This window comes from Pinus tabuliformis, chromosome 5_2, assembly GCF_031772625.1.
Source record: "Pinus tabuliformis cultivar Carrire ecotype Pingquan chromosome 5_2, CPIR1, whole genome shotgun sequence".
NCBI lineage: Eukaryota > Viridiplantae > Streptophyta > Pinopsida > Pinales > Pinaceae > Pinus > Pinus tabuliformis.
In genome coordinates this window covers 583,709,301-583,736,140 of record NC_142306.1, presented here as the reverse complement: position 1 = coordinate 583,736,140, position 26,840 = coordinate 583,709,301, and the positions used below count along the sequence as shown (strand labels likewise).

At 35.0% G+C, this 26,840-nt stretch overlaps 1 protein-coding gene across 1 annotated transcript; it reads left to right on the top strand.

The window, feature by feature from the left end:
- Window positions 1–21,565: 21,565 nt before the first annotated feature.
- On the top strand, window positions 21,566–26,466 carry LOC149160336 (type I inositol polyphosphate 5-phosphatase 4-like). The gene is made up of 11 exons (XM_089434586.1): window positions 21,566–21,595; window positions 21,729–21,828; window positions 21,960–22,037; window positions 22,255–22,342; window positions 22,438–22,542; window positions 22,723–23,377; window positions 23,590–23,783; window positions 23,934–23,974; window positions 24,099–24,154; window positions 24,421–24,537; window positions 26,146–26,466. The coding sequence occupies exons 1-11, from the start codon at window positions 21,566–21,568 to the stop codon at window positions 26,464–26,466; spliced, it is 1,785 nt and encodes a 594-aa protein (XP_089290712.1).
- The last annotated feature ends 374 nt before the right edge of the window (window positions 26,467–26,840 follow it).

Sequence of the window (26,840 nt, the reverse complement as noted above, 5' to 3'; positions counted from 1 at the left end):
GAAATTCATACGGCACTTATCCATTAGATTTGGGTTGAAGCGCTTGTAAAGCTATGATGTTAATCTACTAAACTTGTGGATGACTTATGAACTTAACGACACAGCAAGAATGAGTTAGCTCATACGACATATGGGGAAACTGCGTGGAACGCAGAGGGATGCATTCATGGTTTCTTTTTATTTAGATTGTCCCGTGACCCGTCGGATGTTCGGGTTTACGCAACATATGCGTTACAAATGTTTTTACAAAGTGGTTATATTCGTTTCCAGAGGTGGTCAGGGTTTGGTTGTCATTTAACCGCTTAGAATTTTACTTTTGGTAGAAAGTATTCTCCAAATTTCAATCAAGGAAGTTAGTTACGAGGATAAACAAACTGGCAACCAATAAATCCCATGCTATTGGGTTTTTAATACTCTTAAGAGTACATTTGGTCAACCGAAATACATCTCTGCATTCGTATGGGCATGAACATGGCAAGCGATATTTAATGTGATTTTTGAGCGTTGACGTGACATCCATTTGGATGGTAATACATACATGGCATAACATGTATGAGAAATGGTCGGCTTTCTTGCCGAACTTTCCGATGACCGCCAAAACAATCCCCGATACTGTCCACGTTTCCATACGCCGTCAGCGCAGACCACCGCAATTAAAGCATTAATGTATGGATCAGCGACTATTCGTAATTTAAATTTTGAATTTTCAAAATGCCGCGCATAGCTACATGAACACTAGAGAGACAGGATTTTTTGGCCTGGATTTTTGTCAAACATAGTGCCCCTGTTTCAATGGCTCGGCTGTTTAGTCTAAAATGAACTCAGAATTCTGCAGGAGGGATATATTGAGCGCTCTTCGTAGCGCTAGTAGTGTTGAATTATATTGATGGGGTTCAGAGATCGATTCCGCGGCCGTGGAGATTATGATAAGAAACATTGTATGGAATCATCTTCGGATTTAAGATAGGCGTTCCCTAAGCGGCCATGCGCCGGCACCAATGCCGGCAGCCACAGCTTTAAAGAATTCTTTGCTCTGCTGCAACGGATCGAGGCCACCCAGAGGCACTACTGGGCGAGAGATTATAACCCTACTTTTGCAATGATGTATTTAATTGAGACATTCCTATTTCGTTCGTATGTGTTGTTTATTATAAGCTTATAATTTTAGATTAGTTTTCTATTCTCTTAAATTCTGTTAAGAAGTCGGTCAAAAGAGAGCAACATATCTCTCTTGTTAGAGCTCGATTTAAACTGTGAGATACAACAAAAAAAATCATATGGACATATTTTTTTTTTGCTGTATATTAACCAGAAGCAAAACTGTTTTATTTCATGGAATTTTAGATTTTCTTTGGCTTGAAACTTTTTCTTTTGCAAAATGTATTGCTTTCATGTGCATGTAATCAGTGTCATATTCATCAAAGTTTGAGAAAATAAACAACTTTTTTTAATATATATATAGTGTAAAATATTTAATGAATGGTAAATTTACCGGTTTTAACATTAAAATTGTAAAATTGTTTGAATTCAATTTATCTTATGACAATACTCATCATATGTGTTATGAGTCTTGAACGACAGGATTCTCAGCAGACACGCAGGCTAAAACGCTCTGAGATTTCATATAAAATCTATCGTGAGTTATTCAAAACCGTATTATACCTTCCAAATTTATATACTTTGTATGCCAAACGGCTTGCAAAATTTAAATTTGAATTTGAAATTCTGTATCTCAACTTTTTATTTATTTATTTTCGCACTAATTTTAATTTTAATATTTTTTTTAATTAAAAAATTGTGTTTTGTTGGGCTTTAAAAGTTACAAGATTTATATATTTTTCTAATTGAAAAGTTGTGTTTTGTTGGGCGTTAAAAGTTACCAGATTTATTAATAAGATTATAGATAAATGGAAGTTGATTTCGCACCCTTAGAACCATCTCATTGGTTACAAATAAAACTATTTTTCTATTTTTTTTGGTTAAGAAAAGGTGTATTCTTATTTTTAAATATGTTAATTTTTGAATTTTAAAATGTTATTATTTTTATATAATTAAAAAATTAATTATTAACTAACTATAAATTTTTATTCTTTTATTTTAATAGAAAATTTTAAAATATATTATTATATTCTATTTTAACAATTTTATTTTTAAATTTAATATATTTACATAATTTAAGATACATTACAAAAATACAAAAAATTAAAGAGTTTGACATAAGTAAAATTGATTCCAGAGAGACCTTAAATTTATTTTTTGAAATTGATTTCAAATTCTTGAATAGTATGTAATTGAAAAATTAATTTATGTTTTAAATATTTGGATTTAATTAATAATTTTTCTATTAGTTAATTAATAATTTATCATTTATTAATTTATAGTTTATCTTTTAATAATTTAGTAGTTTATTAATTATTAATAATTCAAATTCAATAATTATAAATTTTATTGGTTATTTAATATTTTATAAGTTGAGAATCATTATAATTTTTTAATAGTTTATTAATATTAATTGGTTTTATGAGACCTTAATATTTTTTACGTTTTAGTAATTAATTAATTTAATCTCGAATGTTTGTTCTCATATCTTCAAAATAAATAGGCATAAACAAAACACGCTGGTGATATTCATAAATGCAAGAAAGCTAAGAAAGCAGTAAATAATGCAAGAAAGCTAAGAAAGTAGTAAATGCAATGGAAGAGTAGGACGTAAAACAATTTGCATTTTTGAATCCAAACACAAACAGCGTAGGCTGTTGATTGGAATTGAAATTGTTTTTATCTACGAATAACAAAATATTTCACCACAACCAAAGTTTTGATCTTCAATTCCTTTTACTAAGACACAACTGTAATAAATTACCAAGATATGGAGAAAAATTGTTAGAATTCATTTTTCTAATTGTTTATATATATATATATAGATAGATAGATATATGTATGTATATATATATATAGATATATATATATATATATATATATATATATATATATAACAGGTAAAACATATTATAAAGTAAATTAGAAATGGTTTTATTTGCAAATTTGATAAGCAACTTTATATTTTAATTTCATTTATATGGGAAAAATTGTATACCCCTCTATCAGAGGCCTTAGGGTTCTTAGAGGGTAATGATGAATTCAAATTTGAACCTTATACAGATGCAAACTCGAGTTTAACTAATAGAAATACTCGAAAGGAAAAAAAATTGTGGTGAGGAGTTCAAAATCTAGAAATATTTATGGTTGAGGTACTGATGTATCTCAAGGTTGAGCACAAAAGAAATTATACATCTTTCTCATACTAACCTATTGAATGTGTGTCTCAGTGAAATAAAATGGATACATGTCACCTATAGGTTGAACACCCAAAGAATTACACATGTAGCTCTTAATAAAATTTATTGTAATTTATTTCTTATTTGTAATTATTTTTTTTCTAATTACAAGTTTTTTCATTATTTCTAATAACAATAATAAATAGAAATGTGTCTTGAACTTCCACTAGGGAAACTAGGAGAGGCATAAAATTTCTTTTTCTTTAAGAGCCACACAAAATTTTTAGTAATAGTGTACCAAAAACCCAACAACTTTATTTGAAATAAGTGGCCTCTAGGGTTATACTCAAGCAAAAAAGCAAAGTAACTAGGACTTGATAGTAAATAACCACAAAACATAGTTAACATTCAATACTTTCTATAGCCTGAGGCTTCCAGATGGATAGGATCCCTATTATCTCTTGGAGAACAATCTAGAGCAGGGGGCAAGTCAAGGAAACCTTCAATTTTCTCTAGTCTTTGGTCCATCGAGTGCACTAACACCTATAATTCATTCAATTAAAGAAGCATCTCTTCTCTTGAAGTGTTCTTATCCACCAACACATAGCCGAACAACATCAAGATCAATCCATTTTAAGGGAAACATTGTCACTTGGAAGGAGACATCTAGGATAAATGTCTCACCTCTCCTTTGTTGGTGTGAGGTAAGCATTAAATTACCTTATTCGGTCATACCCTAGAGGTTCCTCAACAAGGGTTTTGATTTTATTCCATTCCATAATTAATCATGTGGTTGAATGCTTCTCCTTGGAGGGATCCATTCTAGTAGGTCTTGGTTTCACAAATTGTCTTGATTAGATAACATATTAATTTAACCTCTTAGGGTACCATCCTCTTGTCCTAATCCACAAGCATTAGATAACCAACTTAAGAGGGGCATTCATATTGACCCCATTAAGCCTCAATGGAGATGAGCTATTAACCCTAAAGCCAAAAACAAACCACTTTTTTTACAAAATTCAATTTCTTGTCTTTTTATTTATTTATGTTATTAAAAAATCCATAAAAATAGAAAACAAAAAAAATAGAAATCCCTTTGTGGATAAAGATCCTATTGGCAGAGGAAAGGTTTCTACCCTTCCCCTCAAGTCAACATGGGAGATTAAAACCCTCGTGCTAGGGGGAGGATCTTGGGGGAGAAAATGACCTATTGCAGAATATAGGGAAGAGTTTCAGTGGAAGGGGAAGAAAGTTGGAGTGATAGAGATTTTATGGTATCAAGAAGGGATTATATATCTAAGGAATGGAGATATTCCCACACATAAATATTTCACCAATCTGCCCATAATTACCTTGGCCTACATATAGAGTATCTTGGCACCTAAAAATAGGAAATGTGCCACCAAAACTATGCACAAATAGAACTAGACTTGTCCCTCAAGTCTTGGCCTCCTCCACAGATCAAACTCGACCATCAACAGTCACTAGAGATCATCCATAAATCCTCTAATATTTGATGAAGTATGCTCCTTATATATGCGGCCCAAAAAAAATGTGATCCTTGTGATATTTTTGCACTTAGATGTGTTGAAATTCCTTCAACTTAACTCTTATTTATACACAAACATGTGGCTCCCAATGAACTATCAAGAGGGCTAATCTAGCCCTAGCCGACCTTCTCTCCTTGATAAATCAACCCACAACCACATATAAAAATTCACAACTCCATTTTGATATGTCCTTTTTAAGTGCTTGAAGTGGCCCCTAGCTCTTGTAGGGCTACCCCTTCACCTCCCTATGTCAAACCATGGTTTCTCTTGGTGGTTTTACACCCACAAGAATGGGTACAAAGCCCACAGACTTGGGTTCTTTATCCACAAGTCACTTTTGTGTGCAAATTCTTCCAAAACCCACTATCTTAGGGTTTGGAGTACCTCTCAAGGTACAAATATCAACACTTCCTCTTAACGAGGGAGGTACCTCCAACACTAGGAAGTCTCCATCAACTTCATCACTGCCACCACTAGCCCATATGGCATCCATCATTGTAGTATACTCTGTAGAATTAACCTTGTAATATCGATAGTTCCTTTGCATCATCTCATCTTAACCTGAAAACCTCAACACTTCCATAGGGCTACTCCCTCTGAAGCTAGACTCCCTCTAAGTCTACACGGTCTCCAATGACTTAATCTACTACTGACCTCATGTCCTACAAGGCCAGTCTAAGTTGTGGTGGAACATGTTCCATCATCAACCCAACTCAGTCCTACTAACACTCGTCCTCCTGGATCAAACACCACCTGTGCACACACTCCACTCTCAGATATGAAACATCACTATCTAATGAAGAAACTAGCCTACCAATCTCCATTCCATCACATGAAGCAATCTCGATTAAACAAATATAATCCATGTCAAATAAATCCTCGAGCTTTCCCAAAAATCCATGGAAAGTCAGAGGAAGTTCATGATCAACCACCTACACTACAAAAAACTGTTTTCCACTAATCCACCAAAACTCCCAGTTAATCTCATTTCCAAGCTATTCAAGACCACATCTCCATGACTTCATTTGAACCCTTTGCTCCATGCTTTAGATAATCTAGCTCCCTTTGAGCTGCTTCACTATGCACACTCTGATTCACTGGCCCTTCAAAGTCGCTCTGATACTATGTTGTTTTTACGTGATACTAGAGTCTAGGATATAATCTTAAATCACTAATGTTACCTATCCAAGTATCACAAAAAGGCTACTTTGCATAGTAGAATAATATACTTTTAAATTTGTCAAACACTTTAGATTTCTTCCTCACAAAATAAATTTACGTATTTCTTGAGAAGTCATCTATAAATGAGACATAATGCATATAGTTTCCTAGTGATTGAACCAACACATTTCTGAACACATCATTATGCACCCACTACAATATTTATTTTTTTGCCATACTGCTAGAGGATAATCTTACCTAATTATGTTTCTTGTATAGGAAATGCTCATATAAATCAAAATATATAGAGTAATTATACATACATTCTACCATACCTTTACTATGTAGTGCTTGAAGGCCCTTCTTTTTGTTATGTCCCAGTTTTTTATTCCATAGCATAGTCTTATTTCTAAATATTATAGGATTTTTTCCTTCTTTAGTTCCATTATGAGGAACAAAGGGATTGTTGCACCCATCACTATTAGTCCTTCTCAATATCTTACATAGAGTTCAAAGCTTAACTCCTTTTGGTAATACCATTGCTCCTTGAACTATTCTATACATTTTCTTTTCAAACATTGTTTTTACACCTGCATCACTCATCTTGATTATTGAAATCAAATATATGGTCAATATTGTGATGCGTAGAACACCAGAGAGTGTTTTAATCCTTCCATCCATGAGATTCAATGTGAATTTTCCTCGTCTTATGGTTTTGGTTGTCGATAAATATCATAGGAAAATGTCATTTCCATCGTACCTTTCATACACACAAACCACTCATTGTGACGAGTCATATGAGAAGATTCAATTGAGTTAACCAACCATGCCTCAAGATCTACATGTGTGCATGAAAAAAGGCAAGTACACATCCCCTACTTCATCTAAAGGTTTTTTCTACATCTCCAACATACCTTTACAAATTTTCTTGGAGATTATATCTTCCTCTAGATTTAGATCTCTTACTTGAGGAATTATTTTTGTTTCTATACTAATAAATCCCTACTGAATACTTAAGAAAAATTGATTAGAAAATATACCAAAAAAATAAAAAATAAAATAATGATTATTAATTTTTTTGTTGTTGGCTTAATCCAACGAGACTTTGAGCCTTTAATCTAATAATTTATATAATGCTTTTGAATAGAATGATCACTAATTAAGCTACACCATGTGAGCTACACTATAAAATAGTTAAATTACACCAATATTTTATATTTAAATATAATTATATATATTATTCATAAATATTAAATGATCACATCTATATGATAATTAGGTTGTTTAATATATATCATTCATTATAATAAATTGATTTTTTTTTAAATAATATTTTAACATAGTTTTAATAAAGTTAAGAATATTTTTAACTAAAAATTATTAATAATTAGATTTTTTTATTAATTATATTTTATGATAATTTAAGAAATATTTAATAAAATTTAGTAAAAATTAAAAATTAATTTAAAAGTAAACAAAAAAAATGTCGACGGGTTTTGGATAGATGGTGATGATTGTGTTGTTAAGTTACTCCTAGATGTTGAAGACAATGATTCAATTCCTTGCTCTATTCGAATGTTATTCTTGGATATGACCATGATATAGCCTCACCACTACCAAACTTTCAAAAAAAAATTAAACAATATAATACAATTTAATTTTTTTTAATAATACAAGCCTTCAAGAAAAAATTTCCCATGTTGAATGTGACATTTCACATGAGAAAAAATGCATTACTAACTCTAAGGTGCTTGCCAAAGTAGCAAGACAAGTTCCAAACATAGGCCACTCTTGGGGCCAGCTCAATCATTATCGTTGTTCTTTACTAACACCTCATGTTGTTGTTCGGCTATGTGTTGGTGGATAAGAACACTTCGAGAGAAGAGATGCTTCTTTAATTGAATGAATTATAGGTGTTAGTGCACTCGATGGACCAAAGACTAGAGAAAATTGAAGGTTTCCTTGACTTGCCCCCTGCTCTAGATTGTTCTCCAAGAGATAATAGGGATCCTATCCATCTGGAAGCCTCAGGCTCTAGAAAGTATTGAATGTTAACTATGTTTTGTGGTTATTTACTATCAAGTCCTAGTTACTTTGCTTTTTTGCTTGAGTATAACCCTAGAGGCCACTTATTTCAGATAAAGTTGTTGGGTTTTTGGTACACTATTACTAAAAATTTTGTGTGGCTCTTAAAGAAAAAGAAATTTTATGCCTCTCCTAGTTTCCCTAGTGGAAGTTCAAGACACATTTCTATTTATTATAGTTATTAGAAATAATGAAAAAACTTGTAATTAGAAAAAAAATAATTACAAATAAGAAATAAATTACAATAAATTTTATTATGAGCTACATGTGTAATTCTTTGGGTGTTCAACCTATAGGTTACATGTATCCATTTTATTTCACTGAGACACACATTCAATAGGTTAGTATGAGAAAGATGTATAATTTCTTTTGTGCTCAACCTTGAGATACATCAATACCTCAACCATAAATATTTCTAGATTTTGAACTCCTCACCACAATTTTTTTTCCTTTCGAGTATTTCTATTAGTTAAACTCGAGTTTGCATCGGTATAAGGTTCAAATTTGAATTCATCATTACCCTCTAAGAACCCTAAGACCTCTGATAGAGGGGTATACAATTTTTCCCATATAAATGAAATTAAAATATAATGTTGCTTATCAAATTTGCAAATAAAACCATTTCTAATTTACTTTATAATATGTTTTACCCGTTATATATATATAAACCATTAGAAAAATGAATTCTAGCAATTTTTCTCCATATCTTGATAATTTATTACAGTTGTGTCTTAGTAATGGGAATTGAAGATCAAAACTTTGGTTGTGGTGAAATATTTTGTTATTCGTAGATAAAAACAATTTCAATTCCAATCAATAGCCTACGCTGTTTGTGTTTGGATTCAAAAATGCAAATTGTTTTACGTCCTACTCTTCCATTACATTTACTACTTTCTTAGCTTTCTTGCATTATTTACTACTTTCTTAGCTTTCTTGCATTTATGAATATCACCAACGTGTTTTGTTTATGCCTATTTATTTTGAAGATATGAGAACAAACATTCGAGATTAAATTAATTAATTACTAAAACGTAAAAAATATTAAGGTCTCATAAAACCAATTAATATTAATAAACTATTAAAAAATTATAATGATTCTCAACTTATAAAATATTAAATAACCAATAAAATTTATAATTATTAAATTTGAATTATTAATAATTAATAAACTACTAAATTATTAAAAGATAAACTATAAATTAATAAATGATAAATTATTAATTAACTAATAGAAAAATTATTAATTAAACCCAAATATTTAAAACATAAATTAATTTTTCAATTACATACTATTCAAGAATTTGAAATCAATTTCAAAAAATAAATTTAAGGTCTCTCTGGAATCAGTTTTACTTATGTCAAACTCTTTAATTTTTTGTATTTTTGTAATGTATCTTAAATTATGTAAATATATTAAATTTAAAAATAAAATTGTTAAAATGCAATATAATAATATATTTTAAAATTTTCTATTAAAATAAAAGAATAAAAAATTATAGTTAGTTAATAATTAGTTTTTTAATTATATAAAAATAATATTTTAAAACTCGAAAATTAACATATTTAAAAATAAGAATACACCTTTTCATAACAAAAAAAATAGTTTTATTTGTAACCAATGAGATGGTTTTAAGGGTGCAAAATCAACTTCCATTTATCTATAATCTTATTAATAAATCTTGTAACTTTTAACGCCCAACAAAACACAATTTTTCAATTAGAAAAATATATAAATCTTGTAACTTTTAACGCCCAACAAAACACAATTTTTTAATTAAAAAAAATATTAAAATTAAAATTAGTGCGAAAATAAATAAATAAAAAGTTGAGATACAGAATTTCAAATTCAAATTTAAATTTTGCAAGCCGTTTGGCATACAAAGTATATAAATTTGGAAGGTATAATACGGTTTTGAATAACTCACGATAGATTTTATATGAAATCTCAGAGCGTTTTAGCCTGCGTGTCTGCTGAGAATCCTGTCGTTCAAGACTCATAACACATATGATGAGTATCGTCATAAGATAAATTGAATTCAAACAATTTTACAATTTTAATGTTAAAACCCGTAGATTTACCATTCATTAAATATTTTACACTATATATATATTTAAAAAAGTTGTTTATTTTCTCAAACTTTGATGAATATGACACTGATTACATGCACATGAAAGCAATACATTTTGCAAAAGAAAAAGTTTCAGGCCAAAGAAAATCTAAAATTCCATGAAATAAAACAGTTTTGCTTCTGGTTAATATACAGCAAAAAAAAATATGTCCATATGATTTTTTTTGTTGTATCTCACAGTTTAAATCGAGCTCTAACAAGAGAGATATGTTGCTCTCTTTTGACCGACTTCTTAACAGAATTTAAGAGAATAGAAAACTAATCTAAAATTATAAGCTTATAATAAACAACACATACGAACGAAATAGGAATGTCTCAATTAAATACATCATTGCAAAAGTAGGGTTATAATCTCTCGCCCAGTAGTGCCTCTGGGTGGCCTCGATCCGTTGCAGCAGAGCAAAGAATTCTTCAAAGCTGTGGCTGCCGGCATTGGTGCCGGCGCATGGCCGCTTAGGGAACGCCTATGCTAAATCCGAAGATGATTCCATACAGTGTTTCTTGTCATAATCTCCACGGCCGCGGGATCGATCTCTGAACCCCATCAATATAATTCAACACTGCTAGCGCTACGCAGAGCGCTCAATATATCCTTCCTGCAGAATTCTGAGTTCATTTTAGACTAAACAGCCGAGCCATTGAAACAGGGGCACTATGTTTGACAAAAATCCAGGCCAAAAAATCTTGTCTCTCCAGTGTTCATGTAGCTATGCGCGGCATTTTGAAAATTCAAAATTTAAATTACGAATAGTCGCTGATCCATACATTAATGCTTTAATTGCGGTGGTCTGCGCTGACGGCGTATGGAAACGTGGACAGTATCGGGGATTGTTTTGGCGGTCATCGGAAAGTTCGGCAAGGAAGCCGACCATCTCTCATACATGTTATGCCATGTATGTATTACCATCTAAATGGATGTCACGTCAACGCTGAAAAATCACATTAAATATCGCTTGCCATGTTCATGCCCATACGAATGCAGAGATGTATTTCGGTTGACCAAATGTACTCTTAAGAGTATTAAAAACCCGGGATTTATTGGTTGCGAAACAAACTGGTCGCCCTCCGCATGTTTAGGAAGACCGTTGACTCTTTTCCATACATCAAAAATGGAGCCACCGTCTCCTAAAATGAGTTCACTCTTATCACCGATCTGAAGACAATTATGAATCGATAGGACTTCAACTAATCTTAATGGTAATGAATTAATCATTGCGCAGAATCTTGTACGTAAGTGAAAGATATGAATGCGATATTAATTGTGTTGCGTCAGTTTTATTAGTCCCTGCGATCTGGCAATGGCCAGGGACTATAGTAATCGATTTGCGATGTTATAACATTAATTCACCTGTTTGTTATTAGTCTCTGCCACTTATAAACCAAAGTTTTCAGAGCCATATGGTTTTACTATTTTATGTAATACAAAGTTTCCAGAGGCATGTAGTTTTGCCATCTTATTTGGCCTCTTCCCGAGGCGGAGAGGCAAAAACCATATGTTATGTGTACATATTTCCAAAATTTGAAACTAATGAAAATATAATGGTAACTAATGCTAGCATTACTTACTTTCATAGTTTAACAGATATTAAATCCTAACCAAGTTCCCATGTTCTAACTGCTCTTGTGCATTGAACTTGCCATGTGGTGCAACAGCTGCCAGCTTTGACAATTCGACAACAAGACCGGTCATGCATGCAGGGGAAATTCGACAATTCAATAACAAGACCGCTTCACACATGCCTGGAAGTGGAAGTTGATTTTCTGTCTATTTTCCTTTCGCTGCATCTGCCATGCCTGGAACTATTTCTTCTTTCTGAAATCCTGAAGTAGCTTGTTTCTGAAATCCTAGAGGAGCGTCCCGTTCAGAACTATTGAACGACACAACACTATAGGCTGAACAGACCTGCATCACAATATGCTAGCTTTACAAATAGTAAGCCTCTATTTCAAATGATATTCTTTATTTCAAATGATATTCTTTGTTTCAGAAGCTGATTTATATATGAAAAAATTCTAATTATGCCTTCATAATACGATTTACAGAAATATCGTTACTGCTATTTACAAAAATGATATTCTTTATTTCAAATGATATTCTTTGTTTCAGAAGCTGATTTATATATGAAAAAATTCTAATTATGACTTCATAATACGATTTACAGAAATATCGTTACTGCTACTTACGATTTTTGTAGACTATGCAAGGCCAAACTGGATGCCTCCCGCCAGAAAGTGGAGATTGCAGGGTCCACATGACTCGCAGGCCCAAGGGATCAGGGAAAAACCTGATTTCTGTTGTGCCCATCTGAGAATCGATTCCGTTAAGGTTCTGGGTCTTACACCATCCAAGACACACACAGAGCACAGCAGATTAATGATTGAAGCTACGGCATACTAGCTCGCTCGCTCGCTAAGGTACAGAGTCTCAACCTGTTTGGTTTTCTATGGAAATTTGTTACAATAATTTTTTGATAATCCCAAGTAACCTAAATCCTATTGAAAACAATACAGAGACATGCTCACAACATAACACAGTACCTACCGAAGCTTTATCAAGAGAATATGCAGAGAGATAGAAACATGGAGGGCGCCTTGAATAACTCATCTATTTCGGCAGGTACATAGAAATGCTTTTTCGTTGCTAAAGCTTATAGAATATTTTCGCAACTTCAGCTCTACTCACGAACCTGACTGAAAGATTTTGGTTTCCAAAGCAGATCAGCTCGACTACCGCTATAACTAGACTGGCAGAAAGCAAGCTTAACTGGCTTAAAAAGAGAGAGGAAAGAAATTACCTACCGAAGCTTTATCAGGAGGATCTGCAGAGTGATAGAAACATGGAGGATGAAACTTGCGATGCCCCTGTTCTTCTCTGTTCATTTGCTTCTGGTGGGGATTATGGGACTGCATTTATGCACTTGCTAAATGAGAGTTTGGTGTAGCCCTGTTATGCTGCCAGATATGGATTGGCATGTCTAGCAGGTGGCTGTCACTCGCCCGCCCCTCTAGGCGCTTCTAACAAAAGGATCTAGTCTTGTAACATGAGCTGCTTCTGGTTTCATTGCTTCAAAATGGTCCTGCATCTTAGAGCTATTCTGAGTGCTTTCTCAGAATAACACTTGACATTGCATGTCCACCATATCCCAGAGGCGCTCCTCTGCTCCCTTCCCACCTAGCTGTACTTCCCTCCAGCATTTGATGGAACTGTGGTGGTGTAGCAGAGGTATGGTACCTTTGAGATTGTTTCTGTAAATGACGGAGTTAAAGTGAAGTTGACACGTTACCCCTGTGTGCCAGTAATTTTCAGGCTGGAATGTTTATGCAAAGCTCTGGCCTGGAAATTCGCATTCGAATCGCTTTGTGTATCAAAAATGCCGCCGGCATCGTATTCCCCAGCAAGATAAGAGGCGCCCAGATGGCAGATCCGCGCTCTGTAACCAGGCTCCGTCATGAGAATGCTGCTGGACTTTATGTAATTATGGACGTAATTTATGTTGCCGTCGTGGTGCATGTATTTGAGCCCCTGCGCCACGTCTACGGCGATCTGCATCCGAGAAATCCAGGAACCGAGGATCGTGAATCCGGGCACCTTGCTGCCCCTCAGGCAGTCCGCAAGGCTCGATCCCTTGACGTATTCGTAGGCGAGATATACGATCTGTCCCTCGCAGCAGCCTCCCAAGAGCTTGACTATGCTAGCGTGGTGGGCATTGTAAATTTGTCTGAGCCCTGTCCGGATATCTCCGATTTTTCCCTTTTGCTTTCTCACAGTGACCGCCATCGTCTTCCCCCTGAAAACGCACTTCCAGACGGACGATTTCCCTATCCTTCCATAGGCGAATTGCATGGTGGCATCTGCGCTTTCTTTGTGTGTGTAGAGAATGGGGTTTTCGGGGAGGAAGTCCGACTGGCGAGCGAATTGGCTATTACATTCTGCTTTCAGTTCTGGCTGTTACTGGCTTCATAAACTGGCTTTCCCTTCACGAACTTATAGTTCTGGTTCAAACAAGGGTAGATCTCAGGAGAAATGAAATTCTGGCACCATGAATTAGGACCCTCCCATTTTGTTTTTTATCATGGAGTTAGCGCAGGCATGAAACATCTTGTAAATGATACATTTACTCAGCATACATTTGAAAACATAAAAGCTACGTGTTTGAAGTAAATGAAACGTGGATGGTTAGTGATAAAATAAACTCTAATGTGGCGTTGCAATAATATGTTTCGAAATGAGCGTTAGAGGATTCTTTACACATTGGGCTACGTGGTGGTAAGCAACAATGCTGTGAGACTTCCTGCCCATGACACAATATAACGTTCATGCACAACTGCCATGCTGCCTTTTAAAAATAGTGGTGGGCCATTCAATTTCTGAGTCACTAAACTATGCAATGGCACAATTTCCAGTGACTGGATCCGGGGATTCGTAGCAGTCTGCAAGCACTAAAGACATATATTATGTGACGAACGAGAAAGCAAGAATAGCTCCAGCTCCGACAATCCCTCCTAATTGAGTTGTTTCGCATGCCAATGACAACACCTCCCAACCTGTTATAACACACACACTTGTTGTCCAGAATGTGCCTGCGGTGTATTGCAGCAGGTCCGTTCACTCAGTGAAACGAGATATCCTCTATTCTAAATGAGGGCTACAACAAAGGAGTGGGTCAGAAACAACAATTCTAAAACAAATCTGTTAAGAATAAATATACCATGGCCTTTGATGTGGCCAGGTATGTTTTCAAACCTGGTATCTAAAATCGTTTTGTTCTCCGCGCGATCAACATCCATAGAAATCTCCGCCATAGTGCCTTCCGATTCTACTTGCACGTAGGAGCCAGAATATGCATCCACACAATAAACTCCACGTCTCCTCCACCATCGTTGCTTTATTTATGATCCTTGTTTCATATTTACTTATAGTTAACGATGTTAGGCTCGTATATAACTAGTTTAACCCAGGTATACAACTAGTTTAACCCAGGTGAAAAATTGGACTTGACTAGTAATCACATGATTAATAGAATGAATGACTCGGCACAACGTTTCACTACCTGTGCCATGCTAATATATATAAAGTCCTATCATGTGACTTAATCCTTTTCTCAGCGTAGTAGACATTCTGGCTGACCTATTTCAAACTTTGTACATGCATCACCGAAACTCAACACATCCAATTTATAGAATTCCACATCGAGGGTACAAATCTAGTCGCTGACTTATTTCAAACTTTGCACATGCAATACCGAAACTCAACGCATCCAACCTACAAAATTCCACCTCGAGGGTACAATTCTAGGATCATACAGCAAATTTCAACCAGAGGCAGGGACTTGCTACGTCGTAGCCCCTCTTGTTTTATTTGATACGTATAGATTCGTTTAGAATTATATATTGGATTTTTTAATTATTTAGTATAGAAAGTCGTTTAGAATTATATACTAAATAATTCTAAATGTATGACTTCAGATACCCATATAAATGGCATCAAAGACTTCATTATGTCCAACACAATAGCAATAATTTTTTTGGAAGTTTTACATTTAAAGGTGTTTAAGGTTCTAGCCAATAGCCCCGATGATAGATAGCTATCTCTCTTGCATCAATAGAGGACGAGTCATCCCATGCTTAGAAGTAGATAAACAAAGTTGTTAATTTTTTTTAACAAATCTAATAATATGTGAACGATATATTGAAGAAAATTAATGCTAACTATAATCAATGACATGATCAGCATTAGATTCTACATCATTATAAGGTCATTTTCATTGTTGCACTTGTAAAAAGAAGAAATTTAAGTCCCAACTTTTGGCATTATTGTTATTGATGGCAAAGGTGCAGCACAAGGGCATCAAAGACAAAGAAACAACAAAAGTGCAGCAAAGGCAAAAGAGCTACAAAAGTGCAGCAAAGGTAAAAGAGTAGCAAAAATGCAATAAAGGCAAAGAAGCAGCAAAGGCAAAGGAGCAATGAAAGTGCAGCAAAGGTAAACGAGAAACAAAGGTAAAAGAGCAACAAAAGTGCAGCAAAGTAAAAACAAAGGAGCAGAGACTGGGCATTGTTTTGTTGCAAGGCTATGGCAAAGAAAAACATGTGCAAGAAAGTATCTTGTAGAAATTGCTATGTTGAAGATTTCTTGTGATGTTGAAGTGTTGTCATGCAAGACAAAGACAAGATTCCATGACAACAAAGGCAAGATTCCATGACAGCAGAGGCAAAAATCCATGACAACAAAACAAGACAAGACTCAAGGAGGTTGAGACATGACACGAAGATGTTGTGATGCAAGTCCAAGGCAAAGGCAAAGGCAAATATGTATTAATGATAAATGTTGTTATTGAACATAAGGAATGAATGTTCAAATGTTATTCTTATAATTTTATATGATGTTGGCATTAGGTTGATTGATTTAATCATTACATGTGGCTGAAATTAATATTGGATGGATTATTTATTTTTGTGTTCTAATATTCAAGATATGAAGAGTTCGGAAACAAATCAATGAAAGGCAAAGAGTCAAGCGTGTTCGCTTCATATTGTTATGTGGAATACAAACAACAAGCAAACTTCCTTTATAAAAGATGTTGTTTTTGGAAGTAAGTAGACGTTATTGAGTGGGAGAATGTGGAAGAGTTGATTGAGGTATTATGCATTAGTTACCTGGCACATTTTAATCTTATGTGAAGAAGATTTGAAGGGAAGAATAGGCAAAAATCAAGATGTAGATATGCATAATTTATGACCAGGTAAACCAACACAATGTTGCTTCTTGTTTGCATCAGGGGGTTGTAGTCTCCTTTCAAGTTGTGGGTTGATAAATATCTAGTTGTAGTTAGTTGCGGTAGGAGCTTACTACGCATTGTAGCCTACAGAAAACATATGTGAGTTGGAGCTTCCTTGCATGTTACAACTTGCGACAAATTGAAGTAGCAACCACTTGTAGGTTGGAGCCTAGAGAAAATCAGATTAATAAGGAGTAGGATCTTGCCTTTGCATCACAACAATAATAAAATAGTGATTTTATCCCTTTATGGGCTTCCACATATATCTCGTGTTAATATGTGTTGTTATTATGTGTTGATGTGATGCTTTGGTTTGTTTATTACTTCTTGTGCACATATTCAATTTGCTAGTCATTATTTGTTAAGTTTCTTATGTAATGTTTTAGTTAATGAGATTAATGAAAAGGATTTTAATGTTCATGAATATACTAAATTGATTCACCCTGCCCCCTTAGTTTAGTCGTGTTCATCAATTGGTATGAGAGTTGGTTCCTTCAGTGTAACCCTAATAGCTTGAAGGTAGATCTAGTTGAATAATGGACTATCAAAGTGTGCATGTGCTTAGTACATCAAACTTTCATGAATGGAGAGATAAGGTTAAAATTTAATTGATAGCTTATGGAGCTGGTGTATGGAAGCTTGTATGTGAAGGTTACTACAAAGACTCTCCCTCTGTGGAAGAAAAATAATGGAATGCTATGGCAAAATGTACTATGTATAACAATATTCATAATAAGGATCTTAATACAATAATAGACTTAAATTTTGTAAAAGAAATCTGGGATAGATTGTAGCTCATGCTTGAAGGACAGACTAGTAGTAGCAGTGCAAAAAAAGAAAAGAGAAAGAGTAAGAAGAAAAATCCCTGTCAAAATGAAAGTTTTTAATTAAATGAAATCTTTGCATGTATGTGTGAGTGTACCTGACTTTCATGGGGAATATACAGATAAAAAATTAATTGAACATCAAGCAAGGCTTGACTTAGCATTGGTAGAAATAGATAGATTGAACATTGAAAACAAAGGCCTAAAGAAACTTGTGCAGATATTTGATGAGAGAGAACATCAACACAAGAAAGTGATTGTTAATCTGAAGACACAAATTAGAGAGGCAAGGAGAATAGAAGAGATCATGAATAGTCAGCTCAAGGTGAAAGAGTTATAGTGTGAAAGGTTAGAGGTTGAGTGCAATTCAATAAAAGGGAGTTAAATGAAAACATCATGTTGTATAAGTAGCTAGAAGAGGAGGTTGTCTCAGAAAAGTGCAGCAGATCAAAGGCAGCCATAAAAGATAACGAAGGATCTCTAAAAATACTTATAAAATAAGACTCCAACAACAACATGTTTTGTAAAGAAACAAATAAAAACAAGAAGAAACATAAAGAACCAAAAAATAAGGCAATGAAATTGTCATATACAAGAAGGCCATTTTCTCCTAGAGATGAATTTAGAAATTTTGGAAAATGTCAAAGGAGAGAATATATCTCATGCTTCCATTGCTATGAACCTGGATACATAGCAATAGAGTGTAATAACAAGAAGATCAAGACTATTCAACAAAACATACATCAAACAAGAAGGTACTATCCAGAAAACAAACAAAGGAGAATATCAGCAACCAGGTACATAAACTCTTTCTATGGTTATTGTTATATGTGCAATGAATTTGGACATAAAGTTGTTGAATGTAAACTTTATGTGAAGAAGAGCACAAGAAAAACCATACCATTTCTACCATATCTTGGTGAAATAAAGTGCTATATATGTAGCAACCTTGGACACAAAGCTAAAGATTGCAAACTGCCATATAACCTAAAGTGATCTAGACAGAAGATGGAAGCAATTATAAAGAATGAATAAGATACTCATAACAACACGAAGTCCACTAAAGTATGGAAGAGGAAGAATAAAGAAGGACTGGTGACCTAGATTGGTCTAAGGGGTAGCTTCTCATGGAATAAATGAAGAACTTGTTCTAACTTAGAGCAGAATTGTTTTAGGGGAGAGCAGGCTAAGGAATACATTGGAAGTAATAACAAATAGTAGAAGACTAAATTCATGAATTATGACAGAAGCATTTTCTATATAGATGAGTTTGTCAAGACAATTCTCAAAGTATGCTACATTTAAACTACTTAATATATAATGAACAGACTAATCGTGCCTTGCCAGACATATTGTTGCATTATAGTGAGGATCTAAGAGGGGACACACTCGATGTATGAATTCCAAATTCATATATTAGTTATGCAAGACAAAACATACATCCCAAGTTATTTGATGAGGCTAGAGAGGATCTTTTCCATGGTTAGGAGGGCAAACCTTCCTCACCACAGTAATAAGGTGTTTTCTTCTTCAACATGGCACACTTCAATAAATCCACGCATTCCCTATGACAATGCTACAAGTGTAAATGCGATTTAAAATTTGTAAGACAATATGCATGAAAAAGGAAACCGGAGGCACGAAGGGAGAAGGAACTTGGAAATGCAGCCTGTAAGAAGAAAATTGTTGAACACACATAACCTCATATTCAAGGTAGAGAATATCTTGGAAAAATTTTGGGGACATGATATCTTTTCAATATTCAGTTCAATATATGTGCCAAGATATGGTGGTAGAAAATATCGTCAAGTGTGAAAACTCCCAGCAAATGAATTCAATGGACACTATTTGGGAATCTATGAAAAGGGAAAAATGAATTTTTACAAAATTCATGACCTCCAAAGCTCATGTGGACTGGCGGATTCCTAATGCATAAGAGCCATGGGAAAAATTAAATCCCCCATTGTGTTGTGCATCTATGTTCAGGTCATAGCAGAAATTTGGATTCTCATCCTACCGTTTTCTCTCCAGAGATCAGGGACTCAAAAGTAGATGCAAATTCTGGAGCCATCATTATGTTTGAAAATTTTGGATTCAATCACATGAGGCATGTCGAAATTTATGTAAAAGATGTGGTATGGATGAGCACAAAACAAGGTTATGGTAGAATTTGAGGAGAATCCAAATTATTATTTCCTCATCAGTCACTAGATGCAGATAAATAGGCTATCTACAAACACACAAATTCTATATGCAGAAAAAAGAATGACTAATGAAGATATAATGGGCGAAAAAGAAGTTAGAAACAAGAATGAAGAAGAATGAGTATTCGTAAAGAAAATTCATGTGAATCGAACATGCATCCAAATGGTATGATGAATCTTAAGTTGTAATGTAGGTTGACAGTTGGACAGAGGCTAGACAGACAAGAGGAATGCGACATGGACAAATCAACTAAGGCACATGTAAGGCAATGCAAAGAATTAATGTGAATCGTTAGACATGTGAAAGACGTGGTAGGATGCAGTGGCATAATAAATATAATGATATTTAGACAAAAAAGGATACTCAATATTTCATAACGGACATATTAAATTCGGAACAGACACTTATGATACTCCAGCTATGCTAATCAAATTTTAGCATATCAAAGAACACCATAATTGAATGATAAAATCATGTAACACACGCAAAAGAGGGTGGCAAAAACGTTATATATTCGTTTCACATATCGACGTTATTAGTCCCTGCCTGGGACTATAGCGATCGATATATCGTTGACCGCACATTAATTCATTCGTTGACCATGTTTTTTTTGGCGTTATCATCGTTTAACCAATGTTTTAGAATGACAATTTTCATCTATCAAAATTTTAACGAAGGTTTTTGGCTGGGCAAGAAAGGACCTCTTATTGCAGGCTTCGCTTATACCAATGTAAAAATGTGGTGACAAGTTATATTTTATCCAAAGTTTGGAAAATTGTGGTGACAAACATGAAACTTAGGCGCATGCAAAGTCTATTATATAGCTGCCACCTCTCACCTCTCAGGCAGCTGGCTACCACCGTCTGCCACCTCTCAGGTAGCTGGCTACCACCGCCTTTCAATTTCTTGCCACCAAACACAATATGAAATTAGTCTTTACCATCTGCGGAGGAAGGTTTTCGGTGAGATTGTTGTTGGATAGGCTTAAGAGCGGAAGTCTACAATGGCAGGAGTGGCAGCAATGAGTGATGAAAGAGAAATGTTTGTTCTCTGATGAGAGGGACCTACTATTATGCTGCTCTATTTGTCACTCTCATGGTGCTCTGTTCGCAAGTATATTTGTCTCTATATTTGCAGCTGTTTGCTCGTTGAGCTAAATGTATGTTTGGCAGGTATGAGTTCCAAATGCAGTATGGATCGATAGGCTGGTCTGTAGGAGCAACACTGGGATATGCTCAAGCAACGCCAGAGAAGCGTTTAATATCATGCATTGGTGATGGAAGCTTTCAGGTGCAGATGCAAGGATTTTTATATAAAATTCTGTAATATTTTATTTAATGAATAACATGCTTATCCACCCCTTTATTTGGCGATTTAGGTTTTGCTATAAAATAAAAATGGAACACAGAGTTTTAGGCTTTGTATTTTATGAAATGCTTGAACTACATTAACTAGTTTTGTCATAGTTCAATCCCTGATTTGTTGTTCTGTTTTGCATAGGTTTTGACATCTAGATGCTAATCGAGATCTGTATTAAGTGTTCACTAGGCGACGATGAAAGCTGCCTGTGAGAAGAAAAGCAAGGTAATTTCATTGTGGACAAATCAGTTTGAGGCCCTTGCTTATGTCTTTTAGATTGACTGCATGGGACAAGAAATTGCAGGCTTTTAGGGATCCAGTGGAAGGAATTGTTGAATTCATGTTTCCTTTTGCGCAGTTCTCTTGGTCAAAGACATTAGTTAAGAAATGGTTCAATATTAAGACTAAAGCTCATGAATTCCATGCAGATGAAATTGGAGAAGGTTACGCTAGTAAAGGTGATTCTTACCCTTATGTTTAATGCTAGTTTTTTCTTTTTTCTTTATCTCTTCCCTGCCTTCTTTCAGGTTTCCCTAATGGACGACCATATCTAAGTGCTTTTCTTCCTTCTAATCTGCGTGCTATACAGATAATGAGGAAATGTTCGTTGAAAGGCACCGAAGTTGCTCTGATAAGGATTCCTACGTCTTTAGGAAAAGTCGGGCAGGTACTAGAATCTAGACCCTTAGATTGAGATTACATGTTATCTGCTGCTTGTTGGTTATCTTCTTGTTTGGCCTGTTGCGGACCTCCTAAGCCAAACGCAGAACATGGACACATAAAAAGCATGGATTTAAATTTGAGCGTTGAGCTTCCTCATGTCAAAATCAAACCTAAATTTTCTATTTATTTTAATTTTCTCTGTTTTTTAACTCTACTTGCAGATAGGTGGTTGAAAAAGAACCCGGACAAAATTAAGCGCGGAAGAATGGAACCTGAAATGTCCCAAGTCACCGATGTCCAAGACTTTCGGTATGTAAATTTTGAAGTCTGTGTTGCATTTGTTCAGCTTGTCAATGAATTTGTGTTCCGATTGCCAGTGTCGTTAAAATTCAATGGGCAAACAGGTTATTTGTGGCAACATGGAATGTGGGAGGCAAAGCTCCTTCAAATGGCTTGAATCTGGAAGAATGGTTGAATAACTCACCTCCAGCGGATATCTATGTCTTGGGGTATGGACAAATGATACTGTTGTTTGACATTTAAGGAGTTTCTGGAAAGCCTATATAGATATAAAATTTCTGATTTTTGATGGGCAAGTTATGTTCGAGGAATTTTTCAATTCACGCTCTTGATTGTGATAGTCATATAACCATATTTCAACCAGTAACCAGGAGAAGCCTTTTTTACAGGTTTCAGGAAATTGTTCCTTTAAATGCAGGGAATGTGCTGGGGGCAGAGAATAATGGTCCTGCTGCCAAATGGCTTAGCCTTATTCGGAAAACACTCAATAAGTCACAGCGTGAAGGCAGTACCAATTCTAGAAGCTCTTTATCACCAGGTTGTGCAAAGTCCACGGACATGGTAGACACAATTATAAGTTTGGATTCTGATTTTGAGGGTTCAAGGTCACAGAAGAACGACCCTTTCTACCATAGGAGATCATTTCAGGTCCTAGGCTGGGGTTCCAAAATGGATGACGATTCTGCCAATAGGCAGCCAAAATTGCAGAGGAATTTCAGTGTTTCTGATCAAATGTTGATGGGCAGATCTATAGGAAGGACAGATTCTGATAATACTATCAAATATTTGCACTCAGATGATGAATATGTTGCATGTGCAGCAGATTCACCTTCAGCTTCTACTATGTTTTTCTCTCCGATGCCAGATAGCCCTCCAGTGGACGATAGATCTAGTTATGGCCAGATGAATTACTGTTTCGCTGCCAACAAGCAAATGGTTGGCATATTCCTCTCAGTTTGGGTGAGAAGCGATTTGAGGCATTATATACGCAATCTCAAAGTGTCATGTGTTGGAAGGGGCCTGATGGGTTACCTTGGCAACAAGGTGTGGCACATTTCTGTCAAAAAGTGATTCTCATGTTTTATGATGTTGCATTTGCTGTTCCAAACATGGACAATGACGTTTTTTGCTTTGCACCCCTAAGAATGCTTGATTTTTACCCTAGTCATTGCTGAATGCACATGACGTCTCTGAGTTAACAGGAGTTTAGATCAATTTCTCCAATTAAACATATTGATTCAATCATACTTTTGCAGGGCTCAATATCAGTTAGCATGACTCTCCATCAGACAAGCTTTTGCTTTATTTGTAGCCATTTGACTTCTGGCCAGAAAGATGGCGATGAGCTCTGGAGGAATTCTGATGTCATGGAAATCATAAAAAAGACTCGCTTTCCACGGGTTTGTAGATTTGCTGGAGAGGATTCACCTGAAACTATTTTGGAGCATGAGTAAGTCTGAATTGAATACTTTAGAAGGATCATCTTTTTGTTCCCACATCATTGAGTTGAACTTTAATATTTTAAACTGTTTCTGAAGGATTTATGTTCTACTTTGCTTATTGCTTGAGTCCATTTTGATATTGTGGATAAAATTTGCAGTCGAGTTATTTGGCTGTGGATAAGTCTCAGTAACTGGATGGGTATTGCGCAATGATTATGGAGTATATTTGAGTTACAGCTCACATTTTTGAGGAGAGGTTGTCAAAATTCTGAATCTCTTAATATGCTCAGTAATAGAGTGAACTTATGAGCATGAATTACTAGAATTTCTAAACAGAGCTGGACTCTGCTCGGGCAAGCCGGCCATATGCCCCTGTCTGGTAACAGAAGAAATGAAATGGGGAATTGGCATCGGCGAGTAATTTCGTTTTGGACAATTCGTTCCAATTAGTGCTTGCCAACAGCAACAATTGTCACACACTTGCAACAGCGTTGGCATCGGCAACTTGCTAATTTTTCGGTTATATAGGCAGGGACTACCGGCTGCATGCAGCACTTGTTATATTGGCAAGGATAATGCGTTGGTGGCAGAGTTATATCAATGGAAAATTAATGTTACTCTTAGGCAACATTTATTACATTGCAGGAGCGTACAATGACGACAGTGCATTCGTACCTTGCATATATGACTGTGAATGGAGCTAACCTTCACTGGGTAACGCATCGGGAGGTGGATAGAGATATATTCGTTGGCATAATCATCGTAAGTTATGTCATAATAGTAAGGCCATTGGAGCAAGGCATTTTCCCTCTTTGTGCTCATTTTAGTGCATGTTTTTTTGAATTATTTAGACTTTTATTTGACCCAGAATTATTGTTCATATAATTTTAATATCCAGCGTGACTATTTAGGTATGAAATTTCATCAAAATATGGGTGTTGGAAAGTCAATTCATTTATATTAACGTTGCAACTTTCTTACATATGGTGTTGGATTGGAACAACATGAATATAATATCATTGCAGTATATTATTAACTTTTCCAACCATTATTATAATTAATACATCGGAGTTGCGATAATTGTATTGAAGCTGCATTAATTTACGTGCATTAAATGGGATTGAAGAAACCTTATTCATGTATTGGAGCAGGTTATTATGGTATCAAAGGATCATTTCAATAACATTTATGGGTGCCTTAATGTTAATTTAGAATTGATATAGTGGGTTGATTTCAAGTAATGTTGGAATTCGAGCACACCATTCTAACAACGACACAGGTTCAAAGGATTATGAAATGCCAATAGATCAATAGCGCAGAGATCATTATGCCATGATGCCACTATTGTCAATACAACATTCTTCATATGTGTTTTCCAATGGTGCCAAATATTATAATACGTTGGACAAAGGAGAGTGTTAATATAACAAATAGAAGAGCATTGAGGTTTATGAACGTTGGATGTGCATTGAGTTTGATTATGTCTAAGAGAATTTGAGCGTGTAACATTTTCCATTATATGCTGGATCTGCTAGTGTCATGGTCAATATTCGTTATAATGGAAAGAGGACATGGTCAATTATTGGCAATGGGTGTTAGGTTATATGCATTGGCAGTGGTATAACATATTGTTGATTGAAGTATATTATTAGCATACATTAATATTGGCGTGCAAGAAGTGTATTGTGACTTACCTAGGGTGCGTTAATGTTTTATGCGTCATGTCTAGATACAAGCTTAATCACCCAGTTTCTCTCTAAGAGCAATCCAAGCATGTAATGTGCGACCATATATTCCATTGTGTCTTTTCCAGATAAAGAGGTTGATATTATATAGTTTTGCACAGATATTCATTGTTAACAAGGACACACGCAGAACCACCTTCATTGTTTATGAATAAATATATGTTTTCGTAAGACGTTGTGTCCGGAAAGAACTTTATTCTCGTCGCAATTGTTTGAGCTTCTCAAACCTCCCGTATCACCCTAAAAAATACTAAATTTCACAGCAAGAACAACAATTTCACCATCCTCAAAAGAGGCATGTTCATGATGAGGTTTGATTCAGTCCAGTCCTTTCAGAACCTTGCCTTCTTTCATATATTTACCATGGACTACAGAAATTTGCATCCAGTTTTCGTTAAATAATTCAGTGCCCGAATTTGCGTGTTGTGATGAATATTTTGAAATGAGCTCTCAATCTTATAATAATAAGAAATCTCTAAATTGTCAACATTTACATCGCTTTCCTCCTGGTGCTCCAAATACTTTCCACGAATGTCATCTTTTCTGATGATTCTGTTGCGCATTTCACCGCAGGTGCATTTGATATAAGTCGATACTGATGATTCTCTTGTGCATTTCACTGCAGGTGCTGCGCAAGCCTGTTGCGTATTTGATAGAATCTGATACTGATGATTCTAATGACTATCCGATTGAAGTCAATACTGATGATTTTAATGATGATAATAACCCAATGAATGACTATCCTAGTGATAAGGAATCCAAACTTGATGTAAATGCCAAAGCGACTTCTCCAACGAATCTGAGGAAGAAGATCCATATGATGAAAATGAAGCAGATTTCGATGTTGTTGAGAGTAATGAAAAAGCCAAAAAATGGACATACCGCAGATGATGATAAAGTTCCTTCAAAATTTCCTAACATGGCTTGCAACTTTAGAGCTTTCTAGTTTATGCTTCTTTACTTATAACAGTTGGACCATCACCACGGCATCGAGGAGAGACAACAATCACAATTATGTTTGGTTAGAGAGCCATGAAAGTGGAAAATATTGAGACGCTGATGGAGGATTTTGATTACAAAAGTCTTTGCCACAAGCTCGAAGTTCAGGTGGATGTACTAACTATGGAGAATGAGCAAGAGTCTAAAGTGGCTCTTGATACCTATTATTGATGGTGCAGAAGCTCATATCGACGTGGACAGTCACCATTACAACCTGGAGTTTATTAAGATGGTGTTATTATTATTCTTCGGAAATTTATTTACAGAAACTAATTTGTTGGGATTAAATAAAATCATATTTATTCATTGGAGTTGTTGAAG